This window comes from Macrotis lagotis, chromosome 2, assembly GCF_037893015.1.
Source record: "Macrotis lagotis isolate mMagLag1 chromosome 2, bilby.v1.9.chrom.fasta, whole genome shotgun sequence".
Lineage (NCBI taxonomy): Eukaryota > Metazoa > Chordata > Mammalia > Peramelemorphia > Peramelidae > Macrotis > Macrotis lagotis.
This window is the reverse complement of record NC_133659.1, coordinates 287,577,324-287,596,494: the sequence shown is the minus strand read 5'-3', so window position 1 is coordinate 287,596,494 and position 19,171 is coordinate 287,577,324. Positions and strand designations below refer to the sequence as shown.

The window sequence follows — 19,171 nt, the reverse complement described above, 5'->3', positions numbered from 1 at the left end:
AAAGAAAATCTAGACTTTTTTTAATTTTGTTGTAAATGGTGAGTAAGCTGGAGTCATATTTTTGGCGTAGTGTTAGTATTAGCTCATTGTCTGAGCAGAACAGGGAGTTTCATGCCAGGTAGACCGTAAAATGGGTTATGAATTATATATGAGCCACAAACATTGGACAAAATGCAGAACTTGACATAATTCTAATACTTCTATTAGTCTAATTTGAGTCCTCCAGCTGCTTTAAAGAGGTGGATTACAAGATTGCATTATAAGAATTCTGGTTCAGAGTTTCTTCACAATTAAATAAATTCAATAAGAAGAGCCAGACTATGGAGAACATGACTTTTTTCTCCTAAAAGGAAAAAAAAACTAGCCACTGACCTCCTTTTTGGCAGGGTCTACATCCTTAGGCAGCTCATGTTGCTGATTTTTCAGCAGCATTTTTATAGGGTAGTATTTTTGTTCACTGCCACCAGCATTCAGGAAGAGGGAAGCACCATTCATGTCCTAGAAAGAGATTTATATGGGGCATATTGTGCTGTTCTGAAAACACAAAGCCTAATAGTGAAGATATTAGTGGATATTAGTAGAAGATATCCATCCTGTTGGACCTCTTTATCCTTTTAAATGGATATAAATAAGTTAGGGTGTTAGTTGGATTATATAACAAAAGCAGCTAGGGGGCCTAGTGGATAGAGCACTGGACCTGGCATCAGGAAGACCTGAGTTCAAATCTAACCTCAAATCACTTAGTCTTACAGCCTCAGTTTCCTTATCTGCAAAAAAAGTAATGGTATCCTCAGGGTTATGAAGATAAGGTATTTACAAAAGCTTCCTATAAACCCTAAAGTGCTATGTAATTGTGAGCTATTGGAAAAACAAAACAACTGATGAAAATGTTATTTCTGTTAGAAATGGACTGCCCTGGTCTAGTTTTTGCTATTTTCCCTTTATGACATCTTGGAGAATAAGTCCAACTCACAGCAGTGATTCTCACAATTTCAGCAGTGTCTCCCAACTCTTCCTTTATCTGTTCATATGATTTGCCTTCCTGTGGGAATATAGAATACACAAAGTAAAGTTGTAAGGAAATGTCATTTGTCACTCAGAATACATTCTTTCAGAGATAGCATGGGTCAGAAGAGCAGAATCCTTATTTTCATCCATTTGCAGGGTCAGATTTTGCTTAATCTAATTTCCATTTCATCAGTTTAGAAATAATCATTCAACATACAGAAATTAGTTAGGTTGTAACTTATAAGCATATGTGGAGTCTGCTCTGTAGACTATACTGGTTACTATGAAGGATAAGGAATGGGATGTAAACCAATGACCACATCCTCCCAGGAGATTCCCGGTAGCTCTATTGTTCATTTGCTCTCTTGGTCCTTACACTCCAGACATGAGGGTCCCAGGCCAAGAACCAGCCTGTAAAGATGGGTGGCTCAAACCCCTGTTTGATGATCAGGATAGGTGTGTCAGTCTCCCGGCCACTGGGGTGAGTGTGTAGATATTCCTGGGCTGAAGTAAAGGCTCCTTCTTTTTCCTTGGCATTAGCTTCTTCACCAATCCATAAGAATACCTGTTGTGTTAAAGATTTAATATTATATATTTTAGATGGTGGCATCTAGAAGTCAGGATGACATAATTTAGTCAAAAGACTCTAGGTGGGGTGGTTAGGTGGCACACTGGATAGAGCACTGGCCCTGGAGTCAGGAGGAACTGAATTCAATGTGACCTCAGATACTTAATTACCTAGCTGTGTGACCTTGGGCAAGTCACTTAACCCCACTACCTTCCCCCCCAAAAAATAGTGCACACAAAAGATTCTAGGTAAGTCACTTAGTATCCCAGTTAACCATTTGTTTGGTGGAGGAAATACTACTAAGTGGTTGAGTTGGAATTTTAACTTGGATCCTCTATCACCAAATTCAGAGCTCTTTCCATTGTATTATACTATCTCTTAAGAATCTATGGAATAAGCCTTCTTACAGAAATCCATTTTCTCAAAAAAACTTTTCCTAATTTGGATTTCTTATCAGAGAGGCTATTGGGTAATTATCCTTTACAGATGAAATAGATGGAAATAGTGAGTTGTCTTTGAAGAACTGAGTATGACTACTCTTCAGCCCTTTTGTAGGGTTTTTTAATTTGGTGATTTGCTGTTAATTTTAGTGGAAAATAAATTTTTTTTCTGTAAGATAACTTTTACAGAACAATTTGTAAAAAGTACCATGTTTGCTAGGCTATTAGGCTGAGTTTCTAGGCACCTTACTGTTTTGTCATCTTAGAAAACTACAAAAATGCCATCTTTATCCCATTGTCTATGGCATTTGACCTATTGTCCTCTTCTAAGTGTATGAATCTTTGTCATTTGTTCTTGGCCCTACATATGCTTCTTACCTGGTCCCAGGTATCCAGAAGCATCACATCACTTGGGTTCAGGTCATCCTGTGTGAAATCTGTGATCTCTGTGACTATGAACCGACCAGTTTTATTGGAACACTCAAAGAGACGGGGCTGTACATCAAGGATTTCCTGTTGGAGTCTGTAAGGTACAATCCATTATATGAAAACAAGCTTACTTGAAAAATAATTTTAGAGCTGAATGGGACTTCAAATGTCATATAATTTCAATATAGTAAGCTATTTGTTAGTCCTGCATGTTTTGTATAGTAATTGAAGGGTAATAAGTCTGTGCTCACATTCACCTTTTGTCACTGGCATAAGGGCTTTTCCCTCCTAGTAAGTCCCAAAATGCAGCTGGCTCTTGTCCTTCAGCCACAGTGTCCTCAGTGCCATCACAAAGCATTCCAGCTAATTCCTTTGCCATTGCTCGCTCATCACCACTGGAACCCTGGGGTTAGAATGAAAATAGGAGAGCCTTAGCCTCCCATGGGCTGCTTGTAGAAAGAAATTTTGGAGACTTTGCATAGGCTAGGTATCAAGCCATAGCCACCAGTGATTAGAAATAGTATTTTTATTTTTAGTGCTTTTAAAGAGGGAGAATTGAATATGAAGATTTTTCTGTTTGTTTTAGTAAGGGAAAGGAAGGAATGCAGACAATTCTCACTTTACAAAAATTCACATTACACAAATTCAACTTTATGGAAAGAATTCTGAAAGAAATCTGCATTCCAAAAAAACTTATGTCAACTTCGGTTCTGTCTCTGATCCTGCAACTTAGCTTGGCACTTTTGTGACCTCCCCAATACCATCAATAAAACCCTCTCCAAGTGAAAGCAGAAGAATGTCTGTTCAGAGAGACAATCGCTGTGTCTGTGGCAGGATTGGGGGCTTGACTTGAGACTGAGACCTTGCCCTGCTCTGCCCACCTGCCTTTGTGTCTGGCCCCAGCACCCCCATTCCTGTCTTCCATATGTCTGTGCTCAGGTGAATGTCTCTCCCCAGCTGCTATATTTTCCTCTTGCTCTCCATTTTGTCCTTGCCCCCACATGTCCTTAAACCATGTGCTGGTCCCTTTCACCAAGGGCATACAAACTCTCCTTCCTGTCTTCTTCCTTCCCTCCTTTTCCCATATACTCAGGCAAATTCACATTACATAAAAATTGTTTTATGTAGGGATATGCAGAATGGTCCACTTATGTGCAGAGAATTGCCTGTAATAGCAAGATTCTTTCATCTGCAGGACAGATCAGTATGTGCTATGTTTGCTTCAGTTTGATTTTAGTAGTCCTTATCATAACTAATATTTTACAGTAACTTTTTTTAATGCTTTTGAATGAATATGCAAATTTGAATTAGGGAATAAAGATGATTAGTTTACAATTTTAGTTAGAATACAAACAATTACTAAACTATCATGGAAAGATCTTTATGTCCAGCTTGAAGATTACAGAATAGAGTTTGGTCTCCCCTGGTATTTCTTTTGACCTTATGGTGTGAGGTTCTGGTGAAAAGTAATTATATGAAATACTTAGGTTTCTTTTTAGGATCCTTTGAGAAACATTCATTGAGAATTGAGAAACATCCTTTCCTTGGGTCCCTTTGACTTTGTTGTTAGAAAGGAGAAAAGAGGAAGGTTGCCAGTCTATTTTACCTTTCCATACCAGAGGTAGTGCTCATTTTGTGTCCGCAGAAGAAAGACATCATTGGAATTCAGGGAAGAGGCAAATGCTGATACCTCCACAGCTTTGGTGTTAAATTTGTCATTCCCTTGGATCTGGAATAGTCTCACAGGAGGATCAGGCTCAACACTTTCCTTCCTAGATGTTCCCCCCTATAGATAAAAGAAATCATTATGAGCCTGTCAGTTCTCATCTCTTTTTTTGAAAGGCAAATGGGTTAAATGACTTCCCCAAGGTCACACAGCTAAGTAATTATTAACTGTCTGAGTCTAGATTTGAATCTCAGGTCCTCTTGACTCCAGTGCTTTATCCATTGCATCACCTATCTGCCCCCAGAGCCTGTCAATTCTCAGTATATCTATAGCTAAGGACCCAACAGAGAAAAAAATTAGCCTTCATTAGAGAGGAACAATAGAGATCAAGTGCATATCAAAGATAACAGACAAGGATTTAGAATGTTAAAAGTTTGTTGACTAGAAACTAGTTGAGAGTTCCTTAAACATTAAATTTTTATTGCATACTTGTTGTGTGTCTAGCTCTATGTGAGGTACTCTTGGGGATGCACAATAATAACATTAAGAGACTTCCATTCAGCATTTTCTGAGGTATTGTAAATGTTCCCATTTTATAGAAAAGAAAAGGGAAGACCAGGAGTTTAATTGATTTCAGAGTCACACAGTTTGTAAATTTTAAGGTTGAGAGTCAAATTCATGTCATCCCAAGGCCAGTCCTCTTTTTTTCTGTTGTGCTTTGCTGCTTGTTTAAATGAATTCAATAAATTCTCTCAAAATGGTAGAATGAATGATTGCAACTAATCCCAGATCACCTACTCTATCATAAAAGTGACAAATGCACTAAATTTAATGGAAGAAAAAACCTCGGTAAAATTGACAGAAGACTTCAGATCTCTGTAAATAAAAACAGTAAAACTAGAAGACAACTTGGTGAAAATTTGAGAAGTACTGAATGAAGAAGAGTCTGAATACCATATTGAGGGAAATAAAATTGCTTGGATGTGTTGAAATGAAAAGGCAGTGTAAATTGATAGAATCTACACATCACTGACAGGAAGGAACCCCAAGTTTAGCTCACTTAGAAATGTATTTGCCAAGTTCTAGAACTTTGGTGTCAAAGAGAATCTTATAAATTGCCTGGAGGAAGCAATTCATATAACAAAAAAGCACCAATTTGAATGCAAAATTCCTCATTAACAGTGAGAAATGAAAGAAGAGGCTAGAACTGAATATGCTGAGGAAGGGAAATTGGCTGCAATCCCAAATTACCTGTATTTAAAAATTGAATTAAAAAAATGGAGTCTATGCTAGCATGGGAATCTTGCAATGATGCTTTAGTGAGGTCTAAAAATGTATTTTCTGCTGAGAGCCTAAATTGGTTAAGCTTTGACATATATGAGTAACTAGCTGAAGATAAATACAATGATTTAATCTTGAGTATGAGTAGTGAGTTGAGAGCTAAAATAATAAATGATAGCCAAAACTAAAGTGATGAATAAATAGAGAGGAAGGGATTGTATGGAAGAGATATTCTGGACATAAAAGAGACATGATTTAACAGTTATTGAATATCAAACTACTAAAGGATCAAACATTACCATAGCTCAAATTTTAAAGTAATAATTATCAAACTCTCTGGTTTTAAATAAGAATATGTTAATCAGTGGAATAGCTTAAATGAACAAGTCTTAGAATTTAATGCAGTAATATAGTTTTTCTAAACTGATGAACACTATACTTGGGAAAGAACTCTTCAATATGAACTGCTGGGAAAGCTGAATATCAATTTGATAAGCAAGAGATTTAGACTAGAATCTTACAACAGATAATTGCAAATTCCAAATGGATAAGTGAATTATATATTTGAAAATCCATTTTAAAAAAAGGGAAATGGAAAGTTAGATTATCACAATAATGAAGAAAGGATGCCATCACATTGTAAAAACAAAATAGGGCAGCTGGGTGGTGCATTGGATAGAGGACCAGCCCTGGAGTCAGGAGGACCTGAGTTCAAATCCAGTCTCAGACACAATAATTAACTACCTTGGGCAAGTCACTTAACCCCATTGCCTTATAAAAAAACTTAAAAAAATTATAAAAGACAAAATAAATTATTTTGGTGATGTAAACATAACTTTTACACCAATAAAAGTAATAACAACTGAAAATAAGATTTTTCTTTCAACCAGTGACTTCATTGGCAAAAGGAATTCTGTGTGAGGCCCTCTAATCATGCAGCCCAACAACTCCTTTGTAACATAATCTTAGAGAGCTGACTGAGATACTTAGTTATAGTAGAGACAGGATCTGAACCCAGGTCTTTTCAACCACTGTCACAACTTCTTATGAAAAAAAATGTACAATTCATTCTTAACACCACACTTTTTAAGAAAAGTCATATCCAAAACCTATTGGTAATCTCCAATAATTGAACCATTTCCATGACCTATAAGTGGTCAAGAGATATGGGCAGAATTTTTAAAAGAAGAAACTATCACTATCCATTTTTTAAAATATTCAAAAACAATAATCTAAAACAAAGTCAGCAAATTGACAAAGGTGGAATAATTCAATGTTGGAAATGTGGGAAAAGTGATCACAGTATTGTTTTAATGGGAAGTAACTGACCAAAAAACCTTATTTGTATGAAACTTTAGCAACTTTTATTTTAGGGCAGCTAGGTGGCATAATAGATATAACACTGGCTTTGGAGTCAGGAAGACTTATAGTCAGGAGGACGAAGTTCTAATCCAGCCTCAGACACTTGCCACTTACTAGGTGTGTGACCTTGATAAACCCTGACTGCTTTACATCCAGGGCCATCTCCAGTCGCCCTGATTCATATCTAGCCATTGGATCCACCTCCCTGATGTGAGTGCTCAGATTCAACACACTTTGGGACAGGGCCAGGATGAAAGGAGAGAGAGAGAATAGAATAAGTGAGAGTGGCGAGGAATAGAGTGGAGGTACAGCTAGTAATAGCAACTGTGGGAAAAATATTGAAACAACTTCTCTGGTGGACTTATGATAAAGAAAGCAACTCACCCCAGAGACAGAGCCATTGGAATCTGAATACAGACTGAAGTACTTTTTTCTCTCTATTCTTGAGGTTTTTCATCTTCTTGGGGGGGGGGGGGGCGTTATTTTTCCTCTTATATTTACTCTTATAACACATTCAATTTCGATCAATGTATAGCATGGAAACAATGTAAAGACTATCAAACAGCCTTCTGTGGTGGGGGGAGGGAAGGGGAAATTGTAAAATTCAAAACCTTACAAAAAGTGATAGGTAGATACTACTATTGTATATAATTGGAAAAAAACATGTTAAAAAAAAGTACACAGGTCGGGGCATCCAAGTGGCACAGTGTATAGAACACTGGCCTGGAGTCAGGAGAACCTGAGTCCAAATCTGACATCAGACACTTAATAATTACCTAGCTGTGTGACTTTGGGCAAGTCACTTAACCCCATTACCTTGCAAAAACAAAACAAAAGAAGTACACAGTACACAAATCTTTCTAATTACACGCTGTTTCTGCCCTAGCCCTATCCTTCTGGATACCCTTCTGGAACTCCTGTGTCTATAATTTTCTATGCCTAGAATCCTCTGGAATCCCCTTGTCTCGACAAATTCATACACCTAAGACATCAGAGGTAAGAAGCTAATTAATACCTCTTTAACTTGAGTGGCACCAAAATATATGGAGTAGAGATGAACCCATAAGTCCCAGGGAAAGTTTAGTACAAGGATGTGCCAACTCCTGGGAGCCACCTTCTTTCAGGATCCTCTTGAATGCCTCCTACCATCGCCTGAAGATTGACCTGATAGCTCCCAAGGAATATTCTTCGATGAATCCCTTCCCTGCCCAATTCAGTCCTAGTCTGAATGTATGAATACTGGGGACACTGTGTCAGGGATTGGCAGACTGCCATTGTTTGGAAATGCTGGTTACTGTCCCAGTTTGGGGGAGAGAGAGCACATAGTTCTTGGTGTTCTTCCCTTGTCTGCTGCTGCTTCCTCTTTGCTTCCTTGGTTATATTCAGATAGACCACGTGGTTTTCCAATAATGCATCAAATCAAAGGGACTGTTGTTCTCAGCACGGACTGTCCAGTCTGCCCTCAAAACAGCCTCCAGCAATTGGTACTATGAGTGAGGGTCAGTGGATTCTGTCCCTCCTTTCTCCATTATTAAATATCTTCTGTCTCTTTTCTCCCCCTCTCCTCTCTTCATCCTTTTATACCTGTGTCTTCTCCACTCCCTAAACTTTAGTTGAAGAAAATTGAGATGGGCTTTGAACACAGCCTCAATAACAGGGTGGGTGAGGAAGGAAGCCCAAGTAAGCCTTGGATTAACACCAAGGAAGGCAGAATTGAGGCTTTGGAGATTGAGACTTTTTTCCCCCCACCTTTAGTCCTTACTCCTTGCAGGTTTCTCTACAAAAGGCAATACAACACAATACCGCTTGTCATAGTGTTGCTTCCATCATAGACAGACCATGGGCCCTAGGACTTAGAATAGGAACATTTAGGAGGATGAATCCCTCAGATTGTGCCCCAGGGAGACACTCAGCCTCCCTTCCTGTATTTCATAGTTCTTTGTCTCATCTCCAGTATTCTTTCATTAATAATGATAATAATAATAATAATAATAACTGTAGCTAATATTTATATAGTGTTTATGCTACCAGCTGCTATGCCAAGAGCTTTCTCATTATTCTCTCACTGGAACCAACCTTGAGACCTCACTTTCTGATTGACTTCTTCCCAGAAACTCTAACTTCAAGTCTTTTCAGACTCCTCATGACTCCAGTTGGAGTTTTCTTGGCAATGAAGAAACTGAGGCAAACAGGGTCACACAGCCAGAAATTGTCTGAGGTCTGAGACTCATCTTCCTAACTCCAGGCCCAACTACCACTGTCCATTTTAAGGAAGAGGTTCCCATCATATTTCTCTGTGAGGCACAGATAACTCATCTTCACCTTGATCTGGGTGGAGTCTATCCCTATCTCACCACCTTTTCAGCTCCTTTTGTGTTTCATCTTCCCCAGTAGAATATAAACTCCTTTTGCTAGCTCTTGATTTCCCAACAATTAGCTTAGTAACTGCTGAGATGATGGTTTAAAAAAAGAAGCCAGTTTGCTGATTCTTCCTGTCAAGAATGGAACCTACCAGCAGGAGTTGTGAGAAAGTTGGAAGGATGGGTGGAAGAAAATGAATTTAGCTCTGAATGTTGTTGAGTCTGAGGTGCCAGTAGGGCAAAGGCAGAGATAGCTGGTAGGCAATAGGGCTCAGGTGAAAGGTTGAGACTGGGGATAAAGACTTACTTGTTTTAAAAGAAGGGATCATTAAACTGTGGGAAGAAATGATACCACCAATGCAAGAGCAGAAAGGAAAAAGGGGATTCCTTGATTTTAAGGAGCAAAGGGACTAGTTGGGAAAAGACTAATATGATAGAAGGAATAATGTGTTTAAAATGGGAGACATTAAGTTCAAAAAATGTTTAGATAAAGGAAAATTTATTCATTGGAGTAGTTGGGAAAATTGTCATAGTAGAGAAAGATGACTAGAACGTGTTAGGAAGGAGGGAAAGCATTCTAGGGGGTGAGAATAAACCCAGTGCATGGGGAACAGGGTGCCGGTGAAGAGAATATGTGAGGAGACCAGTCTGAGGATTGGCAGGATTTGGAAAGTTAGGATGGGTGTGATTATGGTGGATCTTCAAAGCTAGGGAGAGGAGTCTGAACTTGAAGCCATTGTAGGCTCATTAGTAAAGAAGTGACATGAAAATGCCATCATGTTAGATTTATCTGGAAAGGCTATGCAACATGGGTTGACAAACCTTTTTCTCCCTTCTGTGGAGCTGACTAATGATTCTTATATCTCATTCATGGAAACTCCAGTTTGGTTTTCAGCATACCAACTCACAGGGTATTTTTCTTAGGGCAGGGAGGGGAAAAGGAGACCTCACCTCAAAGATGACAAGCTTTCCTTTGAAGATGGCCATAAAATGGCGTGGTTCTTTCCCCATGCTGACCAACACCTGCACCGGAGCACCCCCAAACTGTCTGTCCAGCTCCACAGCTTGATAAGCTGAAGCTGCCAGCTCATCCTTCGAAGCATGTCGACCCTACCATGGTGAAAAAAGAGGACAAATACATTGTAGGGGAGATGGACCCCTGCTGCTGGTCCAAAGCAAACCACAGCAGGTGATACATTTGGATTCCCTGACTGAAGGGTATCTTTTAGACTTACTTGCCATATATATAAGATATAACTTGGCTTGTTATTTACTTCATAGGTATAGAGAACCAGATAGCAGTCTCCCCCATAGAAGAAACCATACCACTGATGCTCAACTGGGACTAGTTCCAGATTTTCAATTCTCCAGACCTAGACAAAAGAATGAAATGCATAAGTCACACAATGTTTGTATTGTTTGATATGGAGCCAGCTGTGTAAATTAGTACAGCCTGAAGGAAAATAAGTAGAAAATAAATCCAGGCAGAGGGCAGTTGAGAACACAATAACCATTCAAAATGTATCTAGCATCCTTAGTGCCATGCCTCTTAGAGAGGTGCTTTGAGCTATCAGATGCATCAGATTGTGGCTTTAGAGTTCTTTTCCAGCTGATAGATCATTTGGATGGTTTTGAAAGGTAGAATTTGGGTGGTCTACCTCTTATTACCTAGAAAAACTACTACCTTGCAGACTTTGCTGTTTCTTGAAGTTTATTCCTAAGATTGAAGTTGATAAGAGGGGGTTGGAGTAAAAGAGTGGAAGGGACTAGAAGTAGAACCTATATTCCACTATGTGTCCTAGTGAGTACAATGTCCACCTTCCTTCAGTTTTGAGTGGCTAGGCTTACCTCTACATTTCCATTGCCATCATCCACCATCCTTTGTTGGGCTGCTACATCTGGCTTTGTGTGAAGCAGAGTCACATCAAACTTATCCTGAATGACTTTAGCTGTAGAAAAGATTTCAGGAAAAGTCAAATGAGTGACACACTCAGTTATAAACATGAACAGTGCTGCCCTTTGGAAATTCCTGTCAAGGCTAAAGATTTGGAGAGGTAATCTCACCAATTTTATTCATGCTGAAGGTTTTTCCTAAGCCTAAGGTCTGGTCCTTCACTGTCCATTTCTGGAATAGCTGCTTGAACATGGCAGACTCGGCTCCATCACTGACAGTCTCCACATTGGTGGTGCTTGGATAACCCTTCATCTTAATGAAGCCCTATAGCCCCAAAGAGAACTAGATTAGTCATTACTGAATTTGTTTGCTTGCTTGGTGACTCACCCCTTTGTTCTAGGTGCTAAGAAAGCTCTCCTCCTGAAGTCATATCAAGATGACTCACTTTTTTTTTAAATATAATTTTATTGATAGTTTTTAACATAGGCTAAAATTTCCTTTTTTTTATATTTCCTCTCCTCTCATATCCCCCAACCCCCAGTCATCCCTTTAAAAGTAATTTTGCTGATTCACTTCTAACTGGAGACTGAGTTGCCTACCCTCAGAATGTATTCATAGAAAACATTTTGGCATCTTTCCATTAGGCTGTCATAATATTTTTTGTGCTTATGGTGAGCAAACTCCTTTACCCCATGTCTCATCAGCATTTATGTAATTTACTGACTTTGTACTCTATCAATTTGTTCTTTTATTACTTTGTGTTTCTCAAAAGGAACATCTACTTGTGTCCTTTCTCCTCAATTAAAACATAATCTCCTTGTGGGGGGGCAGTCTAGGACAGTATCTTGAATAATTTTTTTTATCTCTCTTTGTGCCGACATTCAACCTCAATGGTTCTCTACGCAGAGTTGGTAGTAGCGTTTACTCACTAAGTCAATATCATTCTCCTGGGGTTTTTTTGGTTTGTTTGCTTTTTTTTTTTGCAAGGCATTGGGGTTAAAGGACTTGCCCAAGGTCACCCAGCTAATAAATATCCAGTGTCTGATTCTGGATTTGAACTCAGATCCTCCTGACTCTAGTGTTGGTGCTCTATCCACTGTACTGCCTAGCTGCCCTTCCTCTAATAGAATGTAAGCTTTCTGAAGGCAGAACCTGATTTGATTTTGGTTTTGTAACCCAACTCCTAGCATAGCACCTCATTGATAGGGATTGTATTATCATAGCTCTAAGGCTGGAACGGACTTGAGAGACCACCTAGACCTAACTCTCATTTTTACAGATAAAGCCAGCAGGCCCAGATAGGTTGATTTGCCTAAGGTTCAAATTAAATGTCCAAGGAACCCAAATATATATGTCTGATTGCAATCCTGAATAAAATCATCTGGCCATTTTTGTATATTAATCCCACCTACCAGAGCTTTGGACATAGCAGTCTGTTTCTCAATCTTGGTGGCTCCCCTTCCTTTCCAGACATATATCTTGCTTCCACTATGATCCAGGATGTAGCAATCCTAAAACATTCCAATAGATAAATGATATCACCACTGATGGAGACAGTAAAGGAGCCTTACTCTTAGGTTATTCCAGTCTGAGTCTATCTGTATTAGACTTACATCATGATTCAGTAAATCTTGGACCAGAGGTCTCGTGGATACTTCTGTGACTGTCAGCTGCCCACCTGAGTCAGACACACTAGAGAAGGGAGAAACATGTTGATTTTGGTTGTCTTTCCTCAGGAGAACATCTGCCTACAAGTTGCTTTTCTGTCATTGCTTTGGTGGAAAATTTCTTTGTAGAATTTGGGTTATTGCTCCCAGTGTTACAGAAGTGTGTGTCTTGTGATAGGCTACATTTTAGATTTTTTTTAAAAAAAATATGTTCCTTTTATTCTGAGAATTATACACCTTTCTCCTCCATATTCTGAGCCCCCTCCCAAAGCCTTAGGGCTTTGGAGTGTGTATCTCACAGTACCATAATAGAGATTCTATCATCATCTTTATAACTCAAATAATAAGCAGGAAGTACTGTGTGCCAGAATATCAAACCAAACATAAGAGAGAAAATGCTTGAGAAGAGGAATTTTGGTACTTATATTTGTTATAGATATGAAAATTGAAGATGGTGCAAAAGAAAGCTATGAGGGGATCCCTCAGTTTCCTGTCAGGAGTAGAGAATAGCCACTTACTGATATAACATGATGTTTGATTTCTGCTCTTGATCTAAGACCTCATCAGAGGTTGCAGACTTGATTGGGGAGCGTTCACCTAGTGTGTCTTGAAGGACCTTCATCAGATTTGAACTGGCTGCCTCATTGTCTCCCTCAATAACACCGATTTCAGCACGGCCCCCACGCTCTCGGTCGCGAATATCCTTTGCTAGGAGCATTGCCTGCCATAAGGGAGTTCAAGGAAGAAATTCAATGTGCCTGTCTTACCACAGGAACTTGAGTATTGTTGAAGAAGCAAGTTTCAGATCCAGGAGACAGGAATTTTTAGTAATTTAAAGGTTTTGGGAATTAGTCATTAATTTCTTGGACTGGAAGTAATGTGCTTCCATTAACTCATCTTTCCCGAAGAAAGCTTCCCTCCAAAACAAATCCCTCTGTTGGGAATACCATCATCTTCATAGTGATTCAAATTTAATAGCTTAGTCATTTGTGATTCTTCCCTGCATTGGTCTTTATATCTAAATAATTACTAGGTTTTTGTCAATTCTGCCTCCATAAAATCCACAATCTTCTTTCACATATTCACTACCCTTTTTAGGTCCTCATCACCTCTTTCCTGGAATATGGTGATAGCTTCCTAAATAGGCTCCCTGCTTCCAGTATTCTCTCTCAAATCCACCCTTCCTCCATATAGCTGCTAAATTAATCTTCCTAAGACCCAGATTGGACCATGTCATTTCCCTGCTCCAAGCCTTCATTCCAAAGTCCCTAGGATAAATGACAAATTCTACAATATGGTTCCAATTATCCTTTTCAGCCAAATTGAACTACTAGCTATTCACCAAATCTTCAAGTTATAATGTACAGAGTTCACTAGCTTATTTTTTTTTTTGGTGTACATTCCATAACAAGGATCCCTTCAAAGTAAGCTTCAGTACTTTTTACATGTTAGACAGTTAATAAAAAAGTAGTGGTCTAATTTGAATCTCAGGGAAGCCTGGAATGTAAAAATAATAATAGCAAATAATCACTAATCATAACAACGCTAGTAATTACCAAGGAAGAAGAAAACCATATCTGCAAGTCGTAAGCCATACTCAGGGGGACTCCAAGGAAAAGAGATACTTTCCCTGAGGAGCAACAACAGTACCTTCAGCCGTTCTCTAGTGTTGCTTTCTGGGCCATTCCACTGGATTATGACTCTTCCAAGGTCCATCAGGAAGACATCACCCAGGTTAAAACTATCCCAGCTCAGTTCTACCTATAGGTTAGAGATAAAGACTGTTCTAAGGGTAGTACTATAGCTCCGGTGAAAGCATTGTGAACATATCTCGTCTTTTTTGTGTCCTGGTTCCCTTTGGCAGTTTAGTGAAGCTTATGGACCAGACCCCTTCTCAAAATCCATAAAAAATATATAATAGATGACAAAGGAAATAAATTATATTGAAACCCAACTATTGAAAAATTTTCTAAAATAAAAAGATTAAATTTTTAAAAAAATAAGTTCATAAGCCCCAGGGAAGAACCCTTGGGTAATCAATCCCTTCAAATGAGTTTGATTTTCTGGAAAACTTACTTCAGTAGCAGTTATATGCCTTTTCCCTTTCACATGCAGTAGACGTTTCACATCATATGTATTGGTCTCCACATGCTGCATCCCAGAGGCTACACCTCCCTTCTTATAGCTGAGGGAGAGACAAAGGGATAGTTATTTTTCCTAGGGTTTATTAATATCATTATTATTATTTTATTCCAGTTGGGGTTGGGTTTAATCTTTTTATCCAGGATCACACATGTTTAGGGTCTTTTCTTATGGTCCCCCTATTAGGCCTTCTTCAAGGCTCCCCTGACATAACTACCCTACTAGGAGAATGAACTTCTCACCCACTCATGCTCCATCTCCTCCAGGAAGCTTTCTTTGATTAACTTCCAGCTTCAATCCAATCCATTAATAATTAAAACCAATTCAATATTTTCCTCAGTTATCATTATTGCAATGGATACACATAAGCTTTATCAGACAGGGAAAGGAAGGAACTGTTATGAGTTCCGCTAAAAGTGCTATTGTAATTCTTTACCCTCTCTCTCTCTCTCTCTCTCCTTTACCATGCATTATTTGTTTCCATCATGGTTCTGTGCTTTGTTAAATGTCCAGTTAGGGAGAGGATGAGTGCAAGAACAGTCCAGTTCAGATTTCTACTCACATGATCCCCTGTTTGAAGTAGCCTCGGAAAGTCTCTGATTCATGAAACTGAACTTCCCGATGTTGAACAGGGCTGCCACCCAGATAGTCATCTAGCTGAGTAGTGTAGATGGCGGCACAGCTCTGCTCATCTTGGGAAGAGTCCTTCCCAATCCAGTAGTGGATATCCTGGCATAATAGACCTCCAGATCTCCGGGTCTGAAGTGTGTGCAAAGAGAATGTGAAATTAGAAAGTGGCTCATTTTTCTGCTCTGGCAGAGCTGTGGCATACTGGGGCTGGGTTGGGGTAGGGGGCTGGATTATTATCCCTAAGCAGGGTCAGTTGACTCCAGTAGAAGTCTATAACTCGTCTAGGTGTTCTATTCAAATCCTTGTGGTCCTAATCAATTTTTTTGGGTGAGGTAATGGGTTAAGTGACTTACCCAAGGTGATACAACTAGAAAAATCTCAAGTGTCTGAGGCTGGATTTGAACCAAGGTCCTCCTGATTCCAGGTTTGGTGCTCCATTGCACCACCCAGCTGACCCCCAAATCTATTTCCATATTTGGAAAAAGTGAGAAAGTTTGCTGTCCCTTAAGATAGGCGAGACAATTGAGAACAAAGAGAAACCCCCATAAAGGATATACCTTCAGAATTTTGACAGATGCCCATTTTGATTCAATGAGTATTTATTAAACAAGCTATACGAGGCAAGGAAGATACAAAGATTAGTTCTGTTCTCTCAAAGCCTATGGATTATGCTCCAAATCTCATTCCTCTATTATGGCAGCAATTCTCAGCATTTAAATATTCAAGTTGCACTGGGAACTTGCACCTACGCATTTGCTTTGTCTTTGTAATTCGGCTGACTTCATTGACATGTACAGGGAAGATCAAGCTTAAAACTGCCAGGACTTTATTGTTGTTATTTTTCAACCAAAGTAACTTTGAAACCAGGGCTGGGCCTTTTGGTTCCCTCCTGGTATCTGGGGAGGACTACGTAAACTATCGTCAACTGGATCATTGCAGATTAACATCAGACAGAAGGACATTTCTTGGACTAAGGAGATTGATTCTCCATTCAGCTCCACCATTCCTTACCCTTTGAATTGAAAAGGAAAGGCCAATTTTGAGGGTGCACCTTAGACTTCTAAACTCTTGGAGGTCTAGACTTGATTTCAGGGATCCCTACGGCCTTGATTATTCCTGGAGTCTTCAGTGCTTCATGTCTTAACTTCCAGCTGTACGTTGCTGACTGGTTGTCCTACCTGAGCCTATAATGGAGTTAATTTATCCTGCCTCTTCTTCCCTACTCTGCCCCCAAACCTGCCCCTCACTTCCTAACCCTCCCCCCCCTTTTTTACTGATACCATCACTTTCCCATTATTTCATTCAGGATGAATAATTCAGAATTATCTTTAATTTTTCCTTCTTCCATATAGCTGCTCTGTAAGTCTTCTTCACCTTTCACATTAGATCAGTTGCTATATATTACCCATTTTTCTACAACCTTGGTTCTTGTTTTTACCCCTCATTGACACCATTATACTTCAGGACATCATTATCTCTTTGAAGGGCCATTGTAATAACTCCATAAGTGATTGTCCTATCTTTAGGCACTCTCCTCACTAATAAAGTGAGATTGAGAATATATGCAATATGTTGCAATATGTTGATTTGACCTTCCTCAGCTAGATATCCTTTGATGTTTCCTTATTGCTTAGCCACTAGAATATAAGCCCCTTAGCCTGGCATGCGAGGCTTTACACAATCTGTCTCCAAATTACCTCTTCAGTCTATTTCTCCACTGCAGTCTGCATTTGAGCCAAATGTGACTACTTAGCATTCTCTGATTTATCCTTTCCTTTCTTGCTAGTGTCCTTGCTCATGTTGGCCTCCAGGTCCAGAATGTTTCTGCCTGTTGAATTCCTTTCCTTCAAGAGTCCATGCAGGTGACACCTTCTCTATAAAGCCCTCTCATATTCTCTCTGCCCCACTGCCCCCCAAGTTAGGTGATCTCATCTTTCTTGAAACTCCCTTATGTACTTTTATGAATTTAGCACATTATACCTCTTATTATTGTTGCTTGCATATTTCTTTTATAAGATTTTTGAGAATAGGCTCCATATTATCTTTGATCTTTGTAAATCTAGAACATTGCAAAATGTATTTAAATATAGATGTTTGGGAAATATTATCGACTTGTCCCAAGGTTCCTGTGGGTCCGTAGCCCCCATTACCAGCAGGTGTCTTCATGGTTCCTGAGAATCGATGACTATGGGAAGAGACTGAAGCTAGGGAGTTAGGGACTAGGGTCTGCTCACCGAAAGAACCATGTAACAGTCTCCCTCGTAGAAATTACCATGAAGGCTCAGGGGCACCAGCACAAGTTCCATTTTCTAGAAGGACAAAAAGTGAGTGAGGAGCACATACCAGTCTGTGTTCCAGTCCTGGTCACTTCCTGCTCTAGTATGGGGGTAGTGCTTGTTTGGGGGCACAATAAATCTATTGTTCTAAGCCAGACCCATGATTTCATTGATAAAGGGAACTGACAGAAAAACTCTCTGGATCCTTACAGTTCTGGAAGTGAAGTATTTGCCCAATGCTGGGGCTGAGGAGAGACTTGAACCCTGATCTTCCTGACCCTGAGGCTGGCTCTCTTTTTGACGGATCCCACTGCCTCTCACAAATGAGTAGCTTTAATAATGATTCTAATCTGTTTGTGGCCATTACTTATGTCTGGGAAGCACAGTCCTGATGTGAGTTCCTGGAGCTGAGACTTGTAAGGAGAGTTTTTTTGTCCAGCTTTGGGGAGAAGGAGGAGATAGTCCCCTGCTAGTCACAAGGTAAGGAATTATTGCTTGGGAATATCACTTCAAGTTTTGCCCCTTGGGAACTAGTTGATTTTGCTAAAAGGGAACAGCTATGTTTTGTATGACTTCACATGTATAATTGATATCATATTGCTAGCCTTCTCAATGGGTGGGGAAAAAGGGCAGGTACCAGTATTACCTTACCACCACCCTCCCAAACCCCAGGTAAAGGTTGGGGCAGAATTGTAAGGGGCAAGGTATAGGGGATGGCAGTCTCTGGAGTGCTTGGGAAAGGAAGTACCCTGCTTCCTTAAGCAAGAAATGTTTCCTTTCACTTCCCCACTTTCATTATGGGTAGGGGGTGGGGTGGCACCAGTTGGGGGGGGGAATAGGCACTCTTTTACAGAATATTGGCTCCTGAGATGAGGACCTTAGCTCTGGGAAAAAAGCAGCACCCTGACTCTTCAGAGAAGAAGTGGGGCACTTTATTTCAATTAGTAAAGGAAGCCTGCTATGGGAAGTTTGTTATTACTATGACAAAGTGAGTGTGAAAAGCCTCCAAGCCTTAGGGGCCTTCGGCCTTGCAGACCTTTCTGCAAGTTGAGTGTAGATAGATCATTTTTATTGTCCAAGTTATGAGATGTACTTTTCTTGGCATCCCTAAGATGCCTGGGGGCAATCAGGAATATCCAATTACATTCATGCACTTTACTGTCTTTTACTCTCCTTCCAAACCAAAATAAGAAGTCAAGAAGTTTTTCAAAGTAGACCAAAATTTCTGATACCAACATTCAAGAAAGCCTACTGATGATGGTTCAGTGCTACAGACAGACTCGACCTTGAAGATGTACCTTGGTCTAGGGGAATTGGCTAGTAGAAAGGAAGCTGAAATGTTTGTCTTTGGTCATGGGGACCCAGCTTACCTCTATTCTCCAAGTGATCACTCCTGGGTCATTGCCCACTGCCCTGAAGGCGCCACTCAGAGACATGGTGTTTGTCTT

The 19,171-nt window shown here is 39.7% G+C and overlaps 1 protein-coding gene across 1 annotated transcript in view; it reads right to left on the bottom strand.

Moving 5' to 3' along the window:
* AVIL (advillin) overlaps positions 1–19,171 on the bottom strand; it is a 19,922-nt gene extending 751 nt beyond the window's left edge. Inside the window, exons 1-18 of the mRNA XM_074226263.1 lie at positions 19,094–19,171; positions 17,682–17,756; positions 15,380–15,576; positions 14,752–14,860; positions 14,326–14,436; positions 13,194–13,396; positions 12,622–12,700; positions 12,421–12,519; positions 11,179–11,332; positions 10,963–11,063; positions 10,350–10,487; positions 10,066–10,224; positions 4,052–4,231; positions 2,703–2,848; positions 2,395–2,539; positions 1,385–1,573; positions 974–1,042; positions 373–498 (exon numbers count right to left, since the gene is read on the bottom strand). Of these exons, the coding sequence (XP_074082364.1) occupies positions 373–498; positions 974–1,042; positions 1,385–1,573; positions 2,395–2,539; positions 2,703–2,848; positions 4,052–4,231; positions 10,066–10,224; positions 10,350–10,487; positions 10,963–11,063; positions 11,179–11,332; positions 12,421–12,519; positions 12,622–12,700; positions 13,194–13,396; positions 14,326–14,436; positions 14,752–14,860; positions 15,380–15,576; positions 17,682–17,756; positions 19,094–19,159 (2,346 nt within the window). The 5' untranslated portion in view covers positions 19,160–19,171. The remainder of the gene's footprint in view (positions 1–372; positions 499–973; positions 1,043–1,384; positions 1,574–2,394; positions 2,540–2,702; positions 2,849–4,051; positions 4,232–10,065; positions 10,225–10,349; positions 10,488–10,962; positions 11,064–11,178; positions 11,333–12,420; positions 12,520–12,621; positions 12,701–13,193; positions 13,397–14,325; positions 14,437–14,751; positions 14,861–15,379; positions 15,577–17,681; positions 17,757–19,093) is intronic.